At 32.9% G+C, this 23,013-nt stretch overlaps 1 protein-coding gene across 50 annotated transcripts in view; it reads left to right on the plus strand.

Moving 5' to 3' along the window:
* Positions 1-23,013, plus strand: part of slo (calcium-activated potassium channel slo) — a 297,333-nt gene that overhangs the window by 171,484 nt on the left and 102,836 nt on the right. For all 50 annotated transcript variants that reach the window (XM_073962670.1, XM_073962642.1, XM_073962671.1 and 47 more), the window contains exons 9-10: positions 4,972-5,082; positions 15,688-15,793. In XM_073962670.1, coding sequence (XP_073818771.1) covers positions 4,972-5,082; positions 15,688-15,793 — 217 coding nt within the window. The remainder of the gene's footprint in view (positions 1-4,971; positions 5,083-15,687; positions 15,794-23,013) is intronic.

Below are 23,013 nucleotides of genomic sequence, written 5' to 3' on the forward strand. Positions count from 1 at the left end.
TTTCGACGATTATTCCAGATTATTCCCGCGTCCGCCAACTTTTTTAGTTGGTCAATGTATAAGTTTAAAATAATATAGTACGGTTTTTGAGAGCTTTTGCTTCATTATGACCGGAAGCAGGGATTTGCCCACGAAAAATAGTATATCCCTATGAAAAAGATATCATATACATTTTTCGAGAGAAGCAACCGAAAGTTTTGTCCGATAGAGACCTTTTTGGAGTTTGGAAGCAATTTTACGATGTGCAAAGTGTCGTAAAGTGACCAAATCGTATACTCAATTCATAAGTTATACTGTTTACCTTCCATTTTATTTGGCTCATGCTGGGGTTTTTATAGCTTAAGGGCATTATGTCACCGAAAAAAATTGTACCGCCGTAATACAAGTGTCCTTAAGAACATCCAGTTATCAAGGGAGTGGATCAAAATTGCCCATGGTATATTATGAAGCCCAAACTTTGGACCAAATCGGTTACCCCCTTCGAGATTTATCTGGTGCACCATTTTAGCTAATTTTTTTGAACTTTTGTGGGGAAGGTACCCGAAGGTGTGGACCGATATGGTTCATCTACGAACTTGATATATGTTTGGACAAAGTAGTATGAGGTGCTAAGATTTGGACCGAATCGGTTGATTAGTAAGTTGTGTGTTAACGTACGCACCAGCCAAATTTGTATTGTTGCCGGTAGGGGTTTTTTTCAGAGCCAAAATACATTACTTCAAATGTGCATCATCGAAATAATGACTTTAGACCCCAAGTATCATTGAATGAATCCGTTTCCTACAATTTGGAGTTGATTTAGCCATGTCCGTCAGTCTGTCTGTCTGACTGGAGCGCACTATAACTCTCGAACGGATCAACCGATTCGGTCTAAAATTTGATTTTCGTAATATTTTGTCCAAACTTAGTCATATCGGTACCTCCCCCACAAAAGTTTACAATTTTTCGCTAAAATGGTGCCCACTTTGCACATCGTAATATTTCTAACAGATATATAATATATACATATTATGTATATCAAGAAAATATGTACATCAAATTTGCCAACAAAACACCCAAATATTTTTTGAATAAATTTGTAATGTCTAATGATGGCAGCCACTCCTGCTCTGATAAAATTTGCTGAATTAGAAATTCTACCTATAATATCTAATTTTGTAATGTCATTTTCTTAACAAAGTATTTTACTCAGATATCTAGTTTGTTCTGGGACTTACAATGAAATTTTGTGTAGAATATTTCTTCTTTTAACACCTTTCGTCTGGAACTAAATTTCATGTTACTTTCATGCATCAACTCGAAAAAAGAACAATACAAATTTATTCAAAAAATATTTGGGTGTATTGTTGGCAAACTTGATGTATATATTTTCTTGATATATATTGAAAAAACATATTTCATTTATTCGGCGACTTATATTGAAATTTGATGGAGATTATTTCTGTCTTTGACGTCTTCTATCTAGAATAAAGTTTTGTGGGACAAAACTTAATAAAATCAGATAAAGTACAACATTAACCCTAAAACGTGATTTTATTTTTGGCAGATTCCTGGCGTTAGGTACGATTTAGAGTTTTGGTGTATTCGAGGACCTACAGTAAAATTTTATGGCAAATAATTTTGTAGAATATTTTGATCTGATACGATCAAATTTTAAAGGAGTTTTTAAAAGTTTTTGAAAAAAGGGACTAAAAAGATCCCTTTAGTGACTCACATGATGGTTAATTTTTTTCATAAAAAGATACCCCGCATTGTTGTCAGTAATACTGCCAAAGACACTTTATACCCAAAATGCAAGGATTCCAAGGAATCTGATGTCGAATATTTCAGAACCTGTAGAAATGTGCGGAACTTGCCACGCCTATTTAGGTTACTTCCCAACGTAAACTTTCAAAACGTCAATGCACGTATCTTCTTTTTTCGGTCCTCTTTCATAATCTGGTCGAATTATCTTGTAATTATTTTTTGTGTTGTATAGTGTAATTGTTCCACAAACATCCTATACGGGACAAGGGAGACTTCTCTCATATCAATGAGTGCACCCCGATTCATATTAGCTCAATGAGTTTTGACAATAAACTAAATAGAATTTATCAAAGTAATGCAGAGTTCCGATTTTACTCGCGAATGAAAATACTCCTGAGTGGGATACTCGAAGAGTACGACTTTTACGAGATGTAACTCCCCACTCTCTTGTCCTACTCCTTGCTTGTTGACATATAGAGTGGAAGTAAAATTTTTGAAATAGAGTAAGATTTTACGAGTGAAAAAACGTTTGCTGATTTGTCGTAATGTTATTGTGGACTGAGCGACTAAAAAACAGCGTTATGACAAAACTGAAAGTAGCAAAAGTAGAATCTGCTCTATTTCTAGCCTATTCTACTCATACTCGAAAACGAAGAAGCATATAGAACAAGTAAACAAGTATCAGTCCGCTTTGCCAACAGAGATACACCTTCAGTCTGTGTGTATTGAAACTTTCATCTATGGTCAAATGAGAATCGAATAACGGCTACGCACCAAAAATCCTTTTCCCCTGTAATTATATATTTAAGAAGATTTCAGATTTGGTGGCCCTCTTTGGACGTATGGACAGTTATATTTACATTGACAACAGCATCTTTATCGTTGCTTCCTCTTCGTAACAATATTTCGGTACTTGGTCACAAGCTCAAAACGCTATCTTTGTCTAGAAGATGTTGATGCAGAACAGTTTAAATTACGCGTTTTATTTATGACCGGTGGGAACGTGACGTTAGTGGGGCCTCCTATTTATTACCGAGTCCAAACGATACCACTTGTACGGAAGTTTTACATGGTTGAGATACTCAAGAAATATCGCTGGCACTCGGGCGTTAGTCTCAGTAGTATAATTTAAAGATTTATATTTCCCATTTTGTTTTTAAAAATACATGTTAAAAAAAAAGTTGTTCCTAAAATGTTGATGTGAATTTTTTTCTCCTCTTTAAACATTTTGTTGAATAGACTTTTTATTTTCTTAGTAACGAATAAAACAAACAACAGAAAAAATGCTAATTACCCATAAATGTGATTGTTGTTAAATGTTAAACATGTGTTATTGTTATTGCTGTTTCATTTGATTGGCACGATCTATCGATGCAAAACAGTAAAACAAAGAATGAAAACAAAACAAACAAAAGCAACTAATATTTGCAAAAAAAAAAATAAATAAAATAAAATAATACTAAACAAATTAACCACATTTTTGTGTGGTGAAATTTTATAATAAATATATAAAATAAACCAAAAAAATCAGTCATGAATGAATGTTTCTTTTTATGGGGTAGCAGACTAAAATATCACATCTTAATTTCATTATATAACAAACAAAACACAATATAGTAAAATTTATATTTATTTTAGTGTGTTGTTATTTCTTTGGGTTGCATCTTGTAAAGCTTTTGAAGAAATTGTGCGTTTGTAATGAATACTAAAAAAACTGTGTTATTTTCTCTCTAATTTGCTGCTTCTTTTTTTCTATGCCATATGATATTTCTTTCAATTTTCTCTTTATTAATTTCTTGTTTGCATTATTAATTAGTATTTTTACCCCAACAATATTCTTTTTTTTGATCCTCTTTCTACTTTCAATATCTCTATATTTTGCATTTGTTATACGTTTTTTTCACTTATTATTTTTCTTCTTTTTAGTTTCCATTTATTTAGTTTTTTATTGTTATTTCTATAAAACAATTAAAAATACAAAGTACATGTACCAACAAAGTGCTCTCTCTATACATATTTACTTAATTATTTTATTACACATTATTTTTTTCGACACAACAACAATTTTTTAGTTATTTTGCCATTATTTTTTGTTTTTTTTTTTTTAATTTCAATGAAACTCTACATAAAACTTGTCCACCACTCCCCACCACACTCAAACCAAAATCAAAAAATATGTGTTTTTTACACAAATACACACCTATGAGAAACAAACACACACAAATCTAAAATGCTTTTATTATAAGTTAATTCGCATACAACTAACATTAAACAAAAACATGCTAATGCCCATTACAATACGTTTTCAATGATATTCATTATTTTTATAATATATGTTATTTTTATAATATATCCCGAACCTTGTCGGTTTGTAACATTAAATGAAGTGATGATTGAATTCAAGTCACTAAGAAAAGCCCATAAAATGTCCTAAAGCCTTATAATTATGTAGCCTGGGGGAGACTTCACTCATATCAATTTTATGGTATAACCGAGTCCAAACAACTGTGAAATGTGCTGTTATCATTCGCCCACTGTGTCGCCTTAAATACCTAGGACATGTGGCCAAGGTTTCCTTATCGGGTTGCTTACAAGGCAACGAAGCAAATATCTATGGTTTTCAGAGGAAGAAAAATAAGTCAACTGATATCAAAAGTTGGCCCAAGAATGATTTCTATTAGAATTGTTTATTTACTATATAATATACATATATATTTTCCCCTGATTTGAAGTATTTTGCAAAACAAGTGCTCAGAATCTATTCCAAACTGTTCAATACATACGAGTATATTACAAGTAAGTAATGAATATCATTGAAAACCCAGTGTATACATATAATTTTCATTTTAACACCGTATTTTCACATGCCAAGCAACAACACAAACTACTAACAAATACTAAATTATAAAAAATATACTATTAAACAAACGCTTCGAATCATATTATTGCTCATTTGTTTCGCTTTCAAAAAATAAAAAAAAAATAATAATCCCATTTTTATTTAATTATATAAATATTACATATATTTCATTCCATTTAGATTTAAGTTGTTTGTGTTTCATTTGAAATACATTTTTATAATGAATAAAACAATCATCACTGTTGTAAACTAATAAACTATTTTTTTCTCTCATTTTCTTTGGCACAATTTTTTTTAAATTGTGTATTAAAAAACAACAATAAATATCTCCTGTACCTGGGCTTGCCATGGCCAATGATTTGCAGACACATTGTGGTATGCGGCCACATAACGTACGAATCGGTGTCACATTTTCTAAAGGATTTTCTTCATGAAGATCGAGAAGATGTCGATGTGGAAGTGGTATTTTTACATCGGTAAGTATGTTTTTATTTTCGGTTTTAATATTATTCATATAATAAGATTTTTAATTGTAAATAACTATGTATAAAAGTGGAACAAATTACTTTTAATGGAATCGTATTTTGTGAAAGGGAAATTATTATAAAACGATTTAAAATATTAAAATTCTAGTTTTTAAGCCCAATCCAGTGTAATCTGTGAGAGCACAGCTCGGTAGATGAAATAAATAAAATAGAATATAAATAAATAAAAGTTATTTGATCAAATTAAACGTAAACATATTAAATTTAATATTTCATTATTTCGTTATGTAAAGGTTTTTTTTTTAATAAGATTAAAAATTGCGGGATCTTTGTGATTTGAAGCCGATGAGTTTCCATTCATTTTAAAGCATATGTGCGTACACTGTTTCGGCCTTCTTTCTGACCTTACTTACTCTAAAGTTCCACAAAAATCCCAGAAACCTCGAATCTTATTACATACTTGTTATCGCGCGCCTTTATGTAAAGACGTTTTACATGACTGAAATATACATATACAATTGTTCCACAAACATCCCATAAGGGACAAGGGAGACTTCTCTCATATCAATGAGTGCACCCCGATTCACTTTAGCTCAGCGATATGGGGCCTACAGTTTATCGCCGAGTCCTAAAGGCGTGTTTAAGACACCACTTTTGTAGAGAAGTTTTACATGGCTGAAATACTCAGGAAATGTAGTCAACATTACTGAGGGGTATTTTGCCACCGTTGAAAAGTGTTTTGATGTTGCCTGACCGAGGAATCGAACCCACGACCTTATGTGTGCAAGGCGGGACCATTGCACCACGGTGGCACACATAAGCTGAACTAAAAATATTTTGTGATATCATCTTCAACTTGGACTTCCATCAGAGTTTTGAATTTTAAATGACTTTCTGACGGATTATCAAAGACGTAAAGTAATAAAGACCCGAACAAATGCATTTTCCAAAAACATATGATAATAGTTTCACATTTTGGTTTCAGATGGCTACACAACTCATTGGAAATGATAACAGCAATGTCAATAGTTTTTGATTCCCATTTCTCGCGGCAGAAAACATTAACGTTGTGTTTTGTGGCTGAAATTTATTTCTTCACTATTTCTTATTTTTTATTTAATAAAAAAACAAAAGTCAACGCCTTAAAATTTGAGTTTTAATGTTTTTCTTGTCAATATTCCAATGAGTAACAGTTTTCATTTAACAGAATGTTGCTATGATGTCGTAGCAACAGAGGTTAACTCCCTCTACAGTTAATTTTTAACAATTGACTTTTCCTATCTTGTAATATTGACATCTTTGGGATTATTTAATTTTTAATTCGAATTTTTCCATTTGTAGAAATTCGATTCATTCCATTTGTAGAAATTCGAATTATTCCATTTGAAATTCGAAATAAAAAATAGAAAATTTTTAGTTTCATTGGTTTTATTCTTGGCAAATACAATGTCTCGAATTACAAATGAAATAATTCGAATTTCAAATGAAATAATTCGAATTATAATTGAGATGCTTCGGATTACAAATGAATTATAATTGAGATGCTTCGGATTACAAATGAAATTCTCGAATTACGAATGGAATAATTCGAATTATAAATGGAATTTTAGAATTACAATTGACATGTTTCGTTTACAAATGGAATTCTCGAATTACAAATGAAATGTTACGACTTAAATTTAAAATAATTCGAATTACTTCTGACAAGTAAAAAAGTATCAGTCGGCCTACAGAGATATACCCTCAGCCTGTGTATATTGACACAATTTGTTCCCAAAAAACGTATGTATTTAGAGAGTTTTGAAAATTTTGCTCGTATGAAACAACAAAAATGATGATTGGGATTTAAGAGCAAAAGCTTTGCGGATGCAATACTTAAAGGAATGGATCGACATTGACCATTATGGAAGTGGATCTCCAGCCACTACATATGGTGCCATAGGGGGTTCTTACACACTTCGGGCTGTTTACTCAATAAGTGTGGATTTTACCATCGCAATTGAGGCAGCGAATGCAAGGTGCTTCAACAAAATTCAAAGTGATTCGATAGCAGGTCTTAAAGTGAACTTATCCGAAATTTTGTTTGGGAGGTACTGGATGAAGTGGGCAAATATAGTCCATATTTAAACCTGATCTATATCTGTTAGATAAAGTATGGACCAATGTGTACAGTATGGACCAATTCGGCCACCCCTTCAAAAGTTACCTTATGAAAAAATTTTCCGAACATTTTTAAAATTTTGTGGGGGAGGTACCTGAAGGAGTTGACCGATATGGCTTATCTTCGAACTTAAACTATGTTTGGACAAAACATTACTAAGGCCAAATTTTGCCCCCATTCGGCAGATCTGTTCGAGAGTTATCTTGCGCTCTAACCACCTCACACGGTGTCATAGGGGTTTTGTGCAACTTTCAGGCTATTTTCTCAGGAAGTATGGACTTGCCCTTGATGAAACGTGTACCGTCGTATGGGGGGCAGAGAATACTAGTTGCTAAAACAAAAAGCGATTCAAGAGCAGGTCCTAAACTGAACTTATCCGAAATTTTGTGTGGGAGGTACCCGAAGGAGTGGACCGATTGAGTCCATATTGGAACTTCATCTAGGTCTGGTAGACATTTCACGAGTTGCAAATTATGGACCAAATCGGTCACTTCCTTCAGGAGTTATCGTATGTATAAATTTTCCGATCATTTTCGAACATTTGTGGGGGAGGTACCGGAAGGAGTGGACCGATATAACCCATCTTCGAACATAAACTAAGTTTGGACAAAATATTACGAAAGCCAAATTTTGGACCGAATCGGTTGATCCGTTCTAGAGTTATCGTGCGCACCAGCCAGCCAGACGGACGGACATTGCTCAATCGACTCCAAATTGTCTGAAACACATTTCGTTTGGGGTCTAAAACCATTATTTCAATGAGGCACATTTTGCCCGTATGAAAGTGTATATGAGGAAAAGTCAAAATTTTTTAGTTTCCATGAAGCCAAGGTTTGCATTATTATAATACGCGAAATATTGTAGTTTACCAGTAACTATGACCATTGCTGGATTATTTTAGATGTTTTTGTACAAAGCTCAAAAATTTAGCAAAAAAATTTAATTTACGTGGTAGTTACGACCGCGTAAAGGAAAAAACATAGGTAAAAACACGTTGAAGCTAAACAGGTTTTTTACATTGCTATTCGATTTCTGATTAAACCATTCAAATGACGGACATCTGTCCAAAATAAAAGTAGGAGAATACAAAATGAAGATTACACTTCTAATGTATCACTTTCCAAAATTTCAACTGCATCCACCTTTTATGGATGCTGACATTTTGAAGCCGGATTTCAGGTGTTTTTTGTATTTTTTATGTAACTGGGATGCGCATTCGGATATTTCGAAAAACGAATTATAGGATTAAAGAACTCGCGATTTCGCATAATCTGATATGTATATTGAGTATGTAGCCCACACAGCAGCAGAGTAATCTACTGCCAAAGGCCAAAATTTAGTGTGATATTTTTTCTAAAAAACCTATTTTTTGGTCACAGTATTTACAATATCGTTTTGAGTGTGCTGGTACCCCGCGATATTTTAGTTTTTCGACGATCCGGATCATATGAATCACAGATCATAAAAATCCATCTACTAGAACGGCGGAAATGGCTACTGCAAAAATTGAAAAATTTGCGAAAAATGTTTTTCAAAATATCGCTGACTAATTCGCGTTTTATGTGGATCGTTTCCATTTCAATGAAGAAAGTGAATCATCACTCGCGTTTGTGCGAAAACAGAGGTTTGAAAAATTTAGTGGCGTGGGAGCTGTATCCGATTTATCCAAAAAATACTGTGTGATGCTACATCCACGGTTCTTGATGGATTTTATTGAAATATGTTTAGATCGATGTATTTTTTCACGGTTGATAGTGAAATCGGATGCGCATAAAAAGTGTATGCACTTTGTGCAAAATATAAGCGTTATACAGTTTGTTGCACACTAAACTGCAGACGATGCTACATCTTAGCGGCCAAAGTAAATCCTGGCAAATGTGTACAAATTAAAAGAGAAGAATTCGCTGTATTGGAAAACCGCATGCGCATCAAGTGATTTTGAGGATTTCGCGATTTACACGCATTTCAAAATGAACATTACCCGATACAATTTTATTTCAAGATTATACCCCATTTAAAGGAACCCAACATTTATTTGAAAGATATCCATATCTTCTGCTAGATGTTAGCGTGTTTTCGAGAAGTGATTAGAATAAAAAATGTGATTTATTGAGTGAAATTTAACTAAAATAGAAGAAAAACTCCAATCTATTTTTCTTACATTTTGTTCAACTAACTCACAAAATAAATTTTAATAAATATTTTCTCTTACAAAAATTTTATAAATTTCCTCAAAAATTTTTTTTTGTTTTCGCTATAATATGAAAACCACTAAACGGATTTGTATAGTTTTGGTTTCATTTGAATCTTCGCGATGTATAGATTACGCACATATTTTTTATATATTTTTCAGAGGCATAATCAGGTTGAATTTTATTAAAACAAGTTGCAAACTACCAATTGTTTGGAATTCTTTCCTAATTTCCGCGAAAATGCACAACTTTTTCACTAATGTTATGGGACCTCAGTAAACATATAGTATGCAGGGAGCCCCTAATTAAGAGAGTTTCTCAATATAATGATTAGAGTCTTTTAAAGATTTTTTTCTTTTTATCAGAATTGAAACCGCCATAACTTTTGCGCGCAACAACCAACATTAGTATCACGAACAGATTTAAGAATGACATTTTTTTCCCAATCTATGTACCAAAAATCTTTCATGTAGCTTAAAAAATTTTTTTTAATTTTTTTTTTATGGAAAACTAAAAAATTTTGTCTTTTCTTCATATACCCTCGTTAGCATAAATGCTGAGGGTATACAAATGGTGTAGTCGACGAACAGGTGGTATATGTCGATCTGTTTCTCTATAGGTCTTTCGCGCCCTCTCACATTTGCCTTGGTAGCTGGCATTCTTCTGTTGCGATGGATGAGAGGTGGTCTCGGCATTCATTCTGTACAATCCTATTGTCTGTACAACTGCATTAGTATGAATGCTATCCTAGGCTGACTGGGATATAATTGCTGATCTAGTGGTTCTTGCATATACCTTTGGACCCCTCTCTCTCTCCAAATCATGAAGATCTCTCTTGACGTGGGTGGGAGGGAGAAGCCTGTCCACTAAATCGTGGCAGTGATGCTCACGGAGGTAACACCCAAGCAGGTACTGCTTGGACCACATCTTGTTGTGTTTGTGTATCGGTAAAATCTTCGTCTCCTCTTGAAGATGGTTCACGGCTGTCATGAGGAGGCACCCTCAGGACGACATTCTGAAAGGCTTGAATATTCTTACACTGCGTAGCGCTAAAACTTGCATACCACGCTGGCGCTGCATAGCTTACCAAAGACTAGCCTATTGCATTATAAGAGGTCAACAAGGTATGTAGCGAGCTGCTGCGGCAGTAATGATGTCCCGGATCTGAGTGGACAGCTCTCTGAAGCGGTGATTGGTAAATTCTCTCAACGCTCGCCAATTAGCTTCTCAATGGTTCAGAAAATTATGGAGGTCAGGGGTTATGAAGTCGGGTGGTCTGTTTACAGAAACGATGTTCGGTAAGTATCAGACTGGGTGCCACAATGAGTGAGCTTGCGTCATGTGGCAATCTCCTCTTATCCTCGTAGGAGCCATGAAAAATATGGAGCCATCAATTTGCTCGGCCAGCTCTGCACCCTTATTTGCATTGCTTATGACGGAATACCAAAGCTCATGATGAACGTTAAAGGTCCCAGACGATTATTGCCCTGCAAGAGCGAACTAATGTCGGGCATATAACGCAAGGCACAACTATAGCAACTCTACCACGACAGTCCCACATTGTGTTTGGCGTGGAGAAGTGGGACCCGATTATTCCATTAACAATGCACTCATCAGAGCTTTATACCCTAGACAGAGGGCAGCGTTAATTTGCATTAAGAGCGGCATTTAATTTTACAGCATAGGTGTGCACGGGCATCCACTGGTGGCTGCTGTAAAATACTCTTAGTTTTATTAATTCAACAAAACTCAGACGTTTAAGTTTTTTTTTTTTGTAATTATTATTTAATAAATAATTTCATCCACGATTTTAGATTAAAATTGTGTATTCACAATTAAAGACAATGTAGAAAAACCGAGAAAAACGACAAATGTTAAATTCTCTTATATTCTCTTAAATGCTGTTTTGCTCACCATTGTTTTACAGTGACAGACGACAGTTTCTGCATTTACAAAACAGCTTATTGCTGTTAAACAACTGTTTTGTTGTTGTTTGCTATGTAAAGTGTCTCAGAGTATGAATATGCTCTCTCTCCTACATGAATATGGGCTCTCTTTTACAGCATTGCCATATTGAAATACCTAAATTCAGTTTTAATTCCCTTTGATTTTGTGCATTAAGAATGTGGATAATGCACGAATTAATTTGAATTAAGGCAGTTAATGCAAATTAACGCTACCGTCTGTCTAGGGCATTCTATAAAATAGGTAGGATAAGAATGCCTTTGTAGTTGACAATAATCGTTTTGCCTCATTTTTATACCCTACACCACCTTGTGGTAAGGGGTATTATGTCTTTGGGCATTAGTTTGTAACATGCAAAAGGAAACGAGATAGACCCATAGTTCCATTTAGGGATATACATAGAACCACTTTCTGAGTCGATTTACGCATGTCTGTCTGCCTGTTCGTCTGTCCATGTATTTTTGTAAACAAAGTAACGAACGCTATTTATTTGGTAAAAATCGGTTCAGACTTGGATATAGTCCCCAAATATATCTTCGACCGATTTAAGGCATTTGGTGCACGAAACACGCTGTATATGTCCGATTTCAATTAAATTTGGAATATGCGACTGTATTTAGTCTAGAAACAAGTGTGCCAAATTATATAGAAATCGGTTGAAATTTGGATATAGCTCCCATATATATTCTCGGCCGACTTTATGTATTTGATGCAAGAAACGCGCTATATATGTCCGATTTCAATAAAATTTGGAATGTTTCCCGAGATTTGGCCTAGAAATAAGTGTGCCAAATTATATCGAAATCGGTTCAGATTTGGATATAGCTCTCATATAAATTTTAAGCAGATTTGAGGTATTTGCTGCACGAAACACGCTATATTTGTCCGATTTCAATGAAATTTGGACTACGTGACGGAATTTGGCCTACAAATAAATGTGAAAAATTATATCGAAATCTGTTCTGATTTGGATTTAGCTCCCATATATATTTTACATATTCACAGTGGTGTAGGGTATTATATAGTCGGCCACGCCCGACTTTGATCCTTTCTTTACTGGTTTTGAATTGGAAGTGCATAGCCAATTTTCATTGCTACAACAGTTTCTTGTCCCATTTCGATAAATCTTGTCGTAAAATCGTGAAAACCTAAAAATGTTTTTTTTAAAGCACTCTGACGATTTTTCTGTTTTTTTTCTTTTTATTTTTCTCATCTATGAACACTGTAGTTTCAGAATCCAAAAACTCCCCAACTCTTTAAAATTACTCACTGTTGTCCTATTTTGCTAATACCAGGCTTAGGATTTTGAATTGTTGGTGTAGCTGGTAATTGATCTGACCGCGGTATGTTTTTCTGGTATTTCTCTCGCAAAGTTCCAAAATCTTTTGTACACCTTATGAGTGATGCAGTGGGTGCTATGCTTTTCGCTATGAAAACATTCTCTAAAAGTGGAACAACACTATCCACACACAGTTCATTGAATGAAAGAATCTTTATCTTTTTCTTCGTACATGTTCGGGGAAATAGTTTATTAAAGTAATCCCTAGGGTCCTGATTACAGCAGTGCCATTTTTGTGACTAGAAGTGCATACTTCCCGAAATAAGGGCAAAAAATAAGATAAGAATTATTTTCATTACGTTTTCGAATATAGCATTAAATATTGCTATAGTTTTTGAAAATACATTATTTATATTTTCTCAACATAATTTGAATGTAGAATGGTTAGTTGAAATACTTGCCATGAAATAATAACAAAATATTTTCAAATTTCCCGAATTCGGTCTATTCCTAAAAGATTCATTCAGAGTAACTTGTTCCACTTTAAAAAAAAAAACTAAGAATATGTAAACATTTTTTTTTATATTTTGTAATATTTCTACTATATACATATGTAAATTTATTTTTAATAAATATGTATTCTATTATTTTAAGTAATTTTAAGAATAATAAATAGTTTTAAGTGAATTTTAATCTCTATAATTTTAATTTATCTTATTTACCTTAATTTATCTCTAGTAATTGTAAAATGTATAAATCTGATAAGAAATGTTCTAATCGTTCTTATGACATATACTAAGTTAAGTTTTAAAGAAAACTGTTTCATGATTTTCTAATTCAATCTTAATTTTGTGTTACAATCCAAAAAAAAAAAACAACAACCCATTAACTCTCAAAATGAAAATGTCATAATTTGTTTATATTTTTTTTGGTAAACTAAAACTTGAAACAATTACTGAAATCAAATAGCAAGGAGCCTGATCTGGAACTAGAAGGATTATTGAAGCGCCATTATACAACCGTGGCGTTTTTTCAGGGAACCATGATGAATGCCGTCGATTTGGAACGAGTCAAGGTACACAACACCACCAATCAGCCAAACAAATCAGACTCAAATGCAAAATAAAAAAAAAAACAAATCTGTTAAAAAACGATCTAAAAAAAACATTCTCACCACAAAACCACCACCACAGAACATAGCTCCAAAAACCAAAAAAAAGAAAAGAAATAATGTGAATGTATGATTATTCCTTGAAAACTATTCTCAAAACTACAAGAGACCATCAATCAAAGCCCCTTCTCCTTTGTTCTTCAATTTGCAATGAAATTCGTTAAAAGGCAAATAGCAAATGCAAATGCAACCTTCCACATCAAAAGTAAAAGAAAATTTCCAAATGTCAGGAACCCGAATCATTTTCTCTTTGCATCTGTTAGAATTCTTGGTTTGTTTACAGTGTTTAAGTTTCACAAGAATAAAAAAAAGTTTCCTACAAGTTCAGCAAAACAAAATGTCTATGAATGAAACTTCTTGCCTTGCATTTGATGTGCACTCTCATCCATTTCGCTGAATGGAAAGACTTGAGAAAGCTGCTTAAATAAACAAAAAACCAGAGGATCTATGAAAATTTTCTCACTGCTGCAATTATTATTTTTTTGTTTCTTGTTATGGCTTATTTCCCCCCGTTTAAATTATTACTTTATGCGGTATTTGGCTTATGAAACATTTTTATGTTTCGTGGCTCTCCTTTACTCCTTGTTATGCTTAATTAGGGTGGGGTGGGCAGTTTTGAAAAAGAACCATTAAGGTGTCTTGTTTTGGTGTTTGTTTTAGTACAACCATCATCGGAGGCCCTTAAGTTAAGGCAATACTTCTCAAATAGATGCCACCCAATACTCCCTTTTTGCTTACCCATCAAAATTTAATTATTTTCCATTTTTCGGCAATTCAAATTAATTTTTTGCCAATGCCACAAACAATTTTGCTTATTTTATTTTAGGAAATTTGGTTTTTATTTGAGTTCTCTTACCAACTTCATTTCTCGACTTTTTTTGTTTGTTTTATATCAAACGAAAACATATGTGCTTTGGATCAAGTTATCAATGCTTCAATGGAATGAAATTTATTAGTAAAAATATATTTTTTGAAACTTTTACTTAGACATACCTACTACTTACTTAGATTGAAATCACTACTCTACTTATTTTGTAACTTCTATACATAGGCAACTGCTTCAACAACAACAATTTATTTTCAATATTATAATCAATTTACTTTTCAATTCTAAGTAGAATTTTCTTTTGAAAAAAGTTTTTAATTTAAAAAATAGGTTTTTTTTCTTTTGAAAATTGTATTCCAATAAAAGTACTTTTAACCTTATGTAAACAAACATCCATTATATAATATTTACAAATTTTAAATAATTTATGTAATTTGGAAATTATTTGTAATACAACATTAAACTTTGTATATAGTAATTTAAGTTTGTTATTATTCTTCTTCTTTGTAGTAAATATTTTTTAATTATTAAGACAATTATTTTAAGGTAAAACTAAACGCCTACTTGTTAAGCCTAACCTCAAATATCAAAACCAAAAATTAGATTGGAAGGTCCATGAAATAGACAACGAGTGGCATCACCTTTTGACAATAAGGTATCCATTTTTATCTGAATACTGAGTGAGTGGATGGGCACCTTAGTGCAGCCAATATTGGAACCGCTACACTCTTTGTCCATTTTGTATTGACCTTTCACCTGAAACATTATTGAAATTGCATTGAATTGAGCAACTTTATTTTTTACAAACTCTTTTCAATAACCACTCAAACCAAACCACCTCAAAAACCAATTGATAAATGTACTCGTGAAAATTCCCTGCATCACCACTTCAAAAATTCAACTGAAAACCCTTATTTCTAATTTGGACCAAATCCATAAATTGGTAACAAAACAATTGGTTAAACAATACAAACCAACAAAAAAAAAACTTAAAATCCAAAGAAAACCACCTGATTTGGAACTAGAAGGTTTATTCAAACGCCATTTTACTACAGTGGAATTTTTTCAAGGCACTATTATGAATCCCATCGATCTACAAAGGGTTAAGGTAATACGATTTCCGATTTCTCTTAACATCTATTCACTACCGACACTTGTTTTTTTGGTTTTCATTCCGATTCTTTTTGTTTTGTTACTCATTCATCATCATCTATTACTAAGCAATGAAAATTCTAACGAAAGAAATGTAACAAAAAAACTGCATATAAATGTTAACAAATCAAAAATTAATAACTGCATTATTTAATGTTGTCTAAATGTTAATAATTTGTAACTACATAAAACATTTTCACTCACACAGTATTTCACTTACTTTAACATTTTTGTCTGTCTGTATGGCAGAATAAATAAGAGGGAGATATCTGAGAATAAAAATATAAATTTGCAAAAAATATATAAAATATTAATTTATAAAAAATGTCTACACATTAAAAAATAATGTGTGTTACAGTGTTATGAACTCCGAACTTGTTTATTGTGTCATTCTACCACCATACACAAACACTCCGATATACCCAGAAATATATTTCGAAATCCTAAAATGTGTTAAAAAGAGAATTTGCAATGCCCCCAAAAAATATACACGATGATTACTGTTCATGGATTCCGACAGTACATATTTAACTTCCTCTTTGAAAGACGACTCATGAGTTTTCCAGAACTTGTACGAATCGACAAATTTTGTACCAATAAATTTTATGGAATAATACATACAATCGGATATTGGGGTCCTGATTTCATCAATACATGTTTTTATTCGGGAAGCTTAAACATCGCGATATAAGAACCCTAAAAATGTTCAACACGCCTACAACCACCAAAGAAATTTTTTTCCGCTTAGCAGCATATTTTATTCAATTCTCTAAAAAATATTTGTATATCTATACACGGTGCGCCTAAACTAATTTTAAATGGAAGGTGCTTACACCTGGGAAGTTTTTACAGATTCTGAAACTACTAAGGCTCATAGATGAGAAATATCAAGAAACAAAAAATCGCCGGAGGGATTTTCAAATAAATCGCGTTTTAAGTTCACATTTTTAGGGGTTCTTTAGGTTTTCACGATTTTGCTTGGAAACTGCGAGTCCTATGTTAATGGGCCTAAAGAAAATGTTATAGCTGTACCATTTTCAAGGGCATTGTCTCAATTTGAACTTCTATATTTCAAAAACGGTAAAACCTACGAAAATAACATCAAGGTCAATCTTGTGGAGAATTTTCACAGCTACAACATTTTCCAAGCAAAATCGTGAAAACCTATAGAACCCCTAAAAATGTGAACGATTTATTTGAAAATCCCTCTGGCGTTTTTTTTTTTGTTTCTTGATGTTTCTCATCTATGACGATCAGAATCTGCAAAAACTTCCCAGGCGTAAGCACTTTCCATTTAAATTTGGTTAAGGCACACCGTGTAAATGATTAGAAACGTTCCGCATTGAATCTAGATCTGGATTATATTGCACAACTCCTTCGGGTATCACCAGCACAAATGTTCAAAATTTCTTATTGCGTGCAGTTTATGGTTTGATCGATGAATATTTTAAAAAATTAACCGAAGGTAACCCTCAATATTACTAAAACATTCCACAGTGACCAACTAGTCTGGCTGGTGGACAGAGTAACTATTGCCAGGAGTGACTGACATGGTCCGACCTTTTATGGGTTATTTCCTTGGGGTATATCCTGTACAAAACTTAAAAATTTTCGTTAAAGTGAAGTTTATAGGCTGTTCGAGGATAAATTTCAAATTTTTACTGAAGGTTTTTTGCAGGTATGTAGTTCTTACATAATGGCGAAAGCTAAAAATGGAATCCTACGCATATCAAATATAATTGCTGGTGAGCACGATAATTATATGAAGGCGCGGCTCGGAAACATAAATCATGTCATAATGAGTACAAAGTCGCACCATTCCTTAAGGTATTTTCGTCGCAAAAGTCAATACTTTTGGGCTTTTATTCAGTCATTTTCACATCACTACAATACGTTCCGATATATGCGCCCCAAAATTTGCCAATATTTAGGGCCACTCTTTCATAACCTCCCACTCAAAAGTATAATTATACCTTTAGTCGTTAGACCTAGGGTATATACCCTTTCATAGGGCAAAATTTGCCTCATCAGACAATTTGGAGTCGATTTAGCAATGTAGGTCCGTCTGTCTGATTAAGGGATATACGTCGATGATTCTGGCATATTTGGTTATCACCCTCTTCAGAATATATGATTAATATCATTTCATGGGTATCACTTCGAGGTGACTTGACGTAACACAAAACAACCAACACCAATTTTTTGCCTTTTGGTCATATTTAGTATTGAACATTATGACCGCAAGTCAAAATATCTAAAGCCCTTTGGGCGCCGACCGGTTACGGTTAAAAAAGAGGATCCCAGGGTAAAAGTCTTATACCCTAGACAGACGCCAGCGTTAATTTGCATTAACTGCCTTAATTCAAATTAATTCGTGCATTATCCACATTCTTAATGCACAAAAAGGGAATTTAAACTGAATTTAGGTATTTCAATATGGCAATGCTGTAAAAGAGAGCCTATATTCATGTAGGAGAGAAAGCATATTCATGCTCTGAGGCACAATTTGCATTGCAACCAACAACATCACATTTGTTTGCCAGCAGAAACTGTCGTCTGTCAGGTTAAAATGAAATTCACATCTTTATGCAAATTAACGTTGCCGTCTAGTCTAGGGTATTAAATTTCCGAAAGCCTGTTACTTACAGAAATGTTCAATTTGAAGTTTGTTTCTGTCCAAGGGTGAAAGCCAAATCTTTTATAAACCAAAAATTAGGTGTTATGGCCACTTAATTTGGCCTTTGCGGCCATCGTTAGGGAGATCACAACGTACAAAGTAAAAACATTTTTCGGTCTTATGGCCGTGGGACGTTATGTCAAGTCGCCTCACTTCGTGTACCAAATCTTTATAAATAAAAATCAAATGTCATTCGTTGGTAATGACATCAGTTGAGAACAGCTAGGCCGATTTGGATAATTCTTTTCTTGAAATGTTCGCCATAACCCAACTTAGGTTTTTATGTAAAGGAATTTTGACCACGCCCATTTTTACACCCAATTTTTTTAATTTAATTTTTTTCTGCAAAAACTACTGAACCGACTTTGCTGAAATTGTCAGGGAATGTACAGGGATGGACCAAGAAAACAAGCTTCATATTTAAGTTAATTCGAGAGGGGCGGGGTACCTCCACTAGCGATATTTTTAAAAAGGCCATATACAAAAATTTATGAATTAATCTATAATCTAGCTACTTTTTTGGAGACCAAAATACCCGGCCACGCCTGTTTTTTAAAATATCTTATATCTTCAATACTACTGAACCGATTTCCATCAAATTTGTAGCAAAAGCTCAATGTTTGCAGTTGTTATGTATATTTTATAAATTTCGGGGGAGGTGTGTTACCTTTCCACGTCTTTAATTTAAACGATATATGTCTAAGCCAAACTTATGATTGTATCGGTTTCAGCATACAATTCGGGAGGCAATGGGGTTGTGTGTTCCCTGGATCTATATTTGGAGCCAAAATACCGGACCATGTTCACTTTTTTAGATATGTTATGAATACATGGGCTTGCCCCCGGCGAAGAAAAACGACATATTTACAACTTTCGTTAAATGGTGAGGATCAACGGTCCATCAGCAATGAAAAACGAAAATATATAAGTCTCAACAAGCGGGAGAATTCGACTTAACTATTTTCTTTAAATTATATAATTCGATTGCTTTAGGATAAAGACAGGAGACATGGTCCATAATAAATGCTATATAGCATCAATGGTCGAAAAATCCGACAAAGTCCGTAAGAGAAAAGAAAGGTTACAGACAAAGACTGTTGATAAAGTTAAAATCGTCTTCGGTTTGACAATGGACCGAAAAAGTGAGGTAGAATCTACCTATTTTTGAATTGCAAATCATAAAAATTTGTCATTAAACTCATCATGATGGGCCAACAACACGTCCCTTGGTCTGTTAGTTTAAAATAAATTTAGAAAACCGTTGTCAGTGCTGCCTGATTCAATATTTAGCCCAATAATATGGAACATCTTTTTGTGGCTGAGATTTTTATTGGTCGGTCCTATTATTTGAAACACCACAAAAAAAATTAATCTGCATATATCTCAGATCAACGACGTATCCAGGGGGAGGCCCGGGAAACAGTAATCATTTGTGTTTGGGACTAATTATTCAACCCCCCAAAAAAGAGACATATATTGCAATATTAAAAAAAAAAATGTTTCAATTATGATAAAATAAATTTTATTTTAGTTTCAAATATTGCAATTTGAAAATCACACATACAGATATTTCCTTAGTCCTTTAAAAAACATTTACGCCACTTATATTATTAAAAAAAACTATAGCTATAAAAGGTGAAATGATTATAAACTAAAATTTAAGTTCAAATATATACAAAATAAGTGAACTTCTTTAGAAATGTAAATATGTACGTATAAATTAGTTGTGTGATTAAAAATAGTACGAAATAAACAAAAAAAGAAACAATTATGAGCAAATTCGGAAAAATAAATCTTGTTAAATGCACCAGAATCGCGGTAATTCGTACCTCGATAAATCGAAAACCTCGATAATTCGTATAAACGGTCGGTCTCTTAAAGCCATTTCCTTCGCATTTTAACCTCGCTAATTCGAAATCCTCGATAATTCGTATAAAATTGCTGATCCCTTGGATTACGAATTATCAAGGTTCTGCTGTAATTCCCATTGTTTTTGTTTTATAAAATAATTTATTTCCTAATGATTTAAATTCACTTTATAATATTTCTCTTTTTTATGAAATTGTATTTATTAACAGAAAGTTTTAAATTATATAAAATGTTGTCTATAACACTGTATCCTAATAGAATATTTATATTTAATAATAAAATATAGTTAATGCTAACAATTACTTTAACTTGGCGTATCTGAATTACTTAAATATTTGTAAAAACCAATAAAATCCAACCAAATATTTAAAGTAGCAACTACCATCATAAGGAGATGTTTGGCTTTCCCAATTTTGTGGTCTAACGAAGATAAGACCCCCCAATTATTCCGAGGTCCATGAGACTGTACTTTTTAAAATAATAATAATCTTAGAGTAAAATACAATTTCATAATTGTTCACACAACTTTTAGAGAATTTTATATTTGCACTGAAGTTTTGTTTATAGTGGTTTCACAATCTATATATATACTACATACTTATATAACATTACAACAAAAACAACTCCACTACTTTGAAGCTTTAAATGTGATTTCATGTCTATCGCTAAATCTTTATAACAAAAACAACAATACACCCACACAACAAATACAAAAATGTACGATGTATTGGATTCAGGTCAAATATGTTAAATGTTTAAATGTAAATTAGATATTTTAATATATTTATGAAAATAATAATAATAAAAAATAAACGAAAATTTAAGAAAATATCTCTATATATACTCTTAAGAAGAAAGCAAAGTATATAGTCAATATTAAGTCTGATACAGAATTTTTCCTTCAGTTTTGAAATGCGATTTGGAAAAATGAAGTTGTATGTTATGTAAATTTTATTATTCCCTTAATGGATACTATTGCCGTAACATATTGTAATATTTAAAGTTAAATAAAATTTTGATTAACGATAAGTAAAAAAAGATCATTGCAAAATAATCAAAAATGTCTATGACATACCTCGCGTTAATACGAATGAAATCAATTTGTTAGCGAATAGCTTAGGATAACTGTAACAAATAACTTGTAATTTTTATTGTAAATGCGTTGTTACATAAAATAATTATTTGTAAAGGTAATGCCAAGTAAGAGAAAACAAATTTGCAGTAATTAAAGAAACAAATAATTTTTTTACTCGACCTTACCTTTATAAAAATTATTATTGTATTAGTTTTTTAGATTTTGAAAAATTGTTTTTGTTTCTTTTTTGTGAAATTTGTGAAAGTATTTTTTGTTTTTTTTTTTTAATTAATTTTCAAGTTATTTAGGCGCATGCGGCTATTGTTTTTATTTTTAATAGGGCATGTGTAAATAATTCTTTATTGCAAATGTAGAAAACCATAGGCATTTAAGAATTTTCTTGATTTTTCTTTTTGAAAATCTTTGGTTTTAAAATTTTTTTAATAATTATTTTTTACAAATTGTTAGATTAAATTTAAACAGTTGTAATGTAAATCTGCAATTTTCACTTTAGTCCGGAAACGATCTTCTTATATTTTTTGAGAATTCGGGTACCTCCCACACAAATTTCGAAAAAAACAGTTTGGGACCTGCTTTCGAATTGCTTTGATTTCGCTGCCCCGATCTACCGATATACCATATCGGTTCACTCCGTTAGGTACCTCCACAACAAAAGTTCGAAAAAAATGTGCGTATGATAATTCTTAAATAAAGTAACCAATTTGTCCATACTTTTCGTATCTTAATAGCATTTCTTTTTGTGTTAGCGCTTCTATTACGACAGTACACGTTTTTTCAGGGGAAAGTCCATACTTTCTGAGAAAATAGTCAGAAGGTTTAAAAAACCCCTATGACACCAGGTGTAGTGGCTGGACCGCATGATAAATCTTGAACGGACCAGCCGAATCGGTCCAAAATTTGGACTTCGAATCCCATTTTTCTTGTAACAACTTGTATTCGCTTTCCCCATTATGACGGCACATGTTTTTTCATGAGATAATGGCCAAAAGGCTCCAAAAAAGTCTGCCGGCACCAACTGGGTAGTACGTAAGATAACCCTCGAAGGGAGAACCCGATTTGGTCCAAACGTTTTACATCGCATTATATAGACGTCAGAAGTATTGTATGTTACTACTCTTCTTTAAGTCCGAAGCTGAGGGTATGTCTCTGTCGGCCAAGCCGACTGATACTTTTTTACTTGTTAGTAACAATTTTACTGAGGTATGGAGAATTTTGAACGCGAAGCCGGCTTTAAGTCTGCCCAATCGTGAACATTCGTATATCCCGACTGGAGCTCTACTACGCCAAGAAACTTACTTTTATAAATTAACGGATTGGACATTGCATCCTATTTAATTTGAAAAAAATAGTGAAATTGGACCCAAAGTGAAAATGGGTCTTATGACCGCGGTTCGAAGGGTCAAAACGACCGTGTTGTTGACCAGTGTAAATTAAAAAAAAATTACAAAATATGTTTCTTGTGGTCATATTTTCTACGTGTGTCCGGAGAGTACTGGCAGTCGGTGATGTAAACCGTTACAATGTAATCTAAACA

This window comes from Musca autumnalis, unplaced genomic scaffold, assembly GCF_047663935.1.
Source record: "Musca autumnalis isolate F117 unplaced genomic scaffold, ASM4766393v1 scaffold_1, whole genome shotgun sequence".
In the NCBI taxonomy this organism is placed as follows: Eukaryota; Metazoa; Arthropoda; class Insecta; order Diptera; family Muscidae; genus Musca; species Musca autumnalis.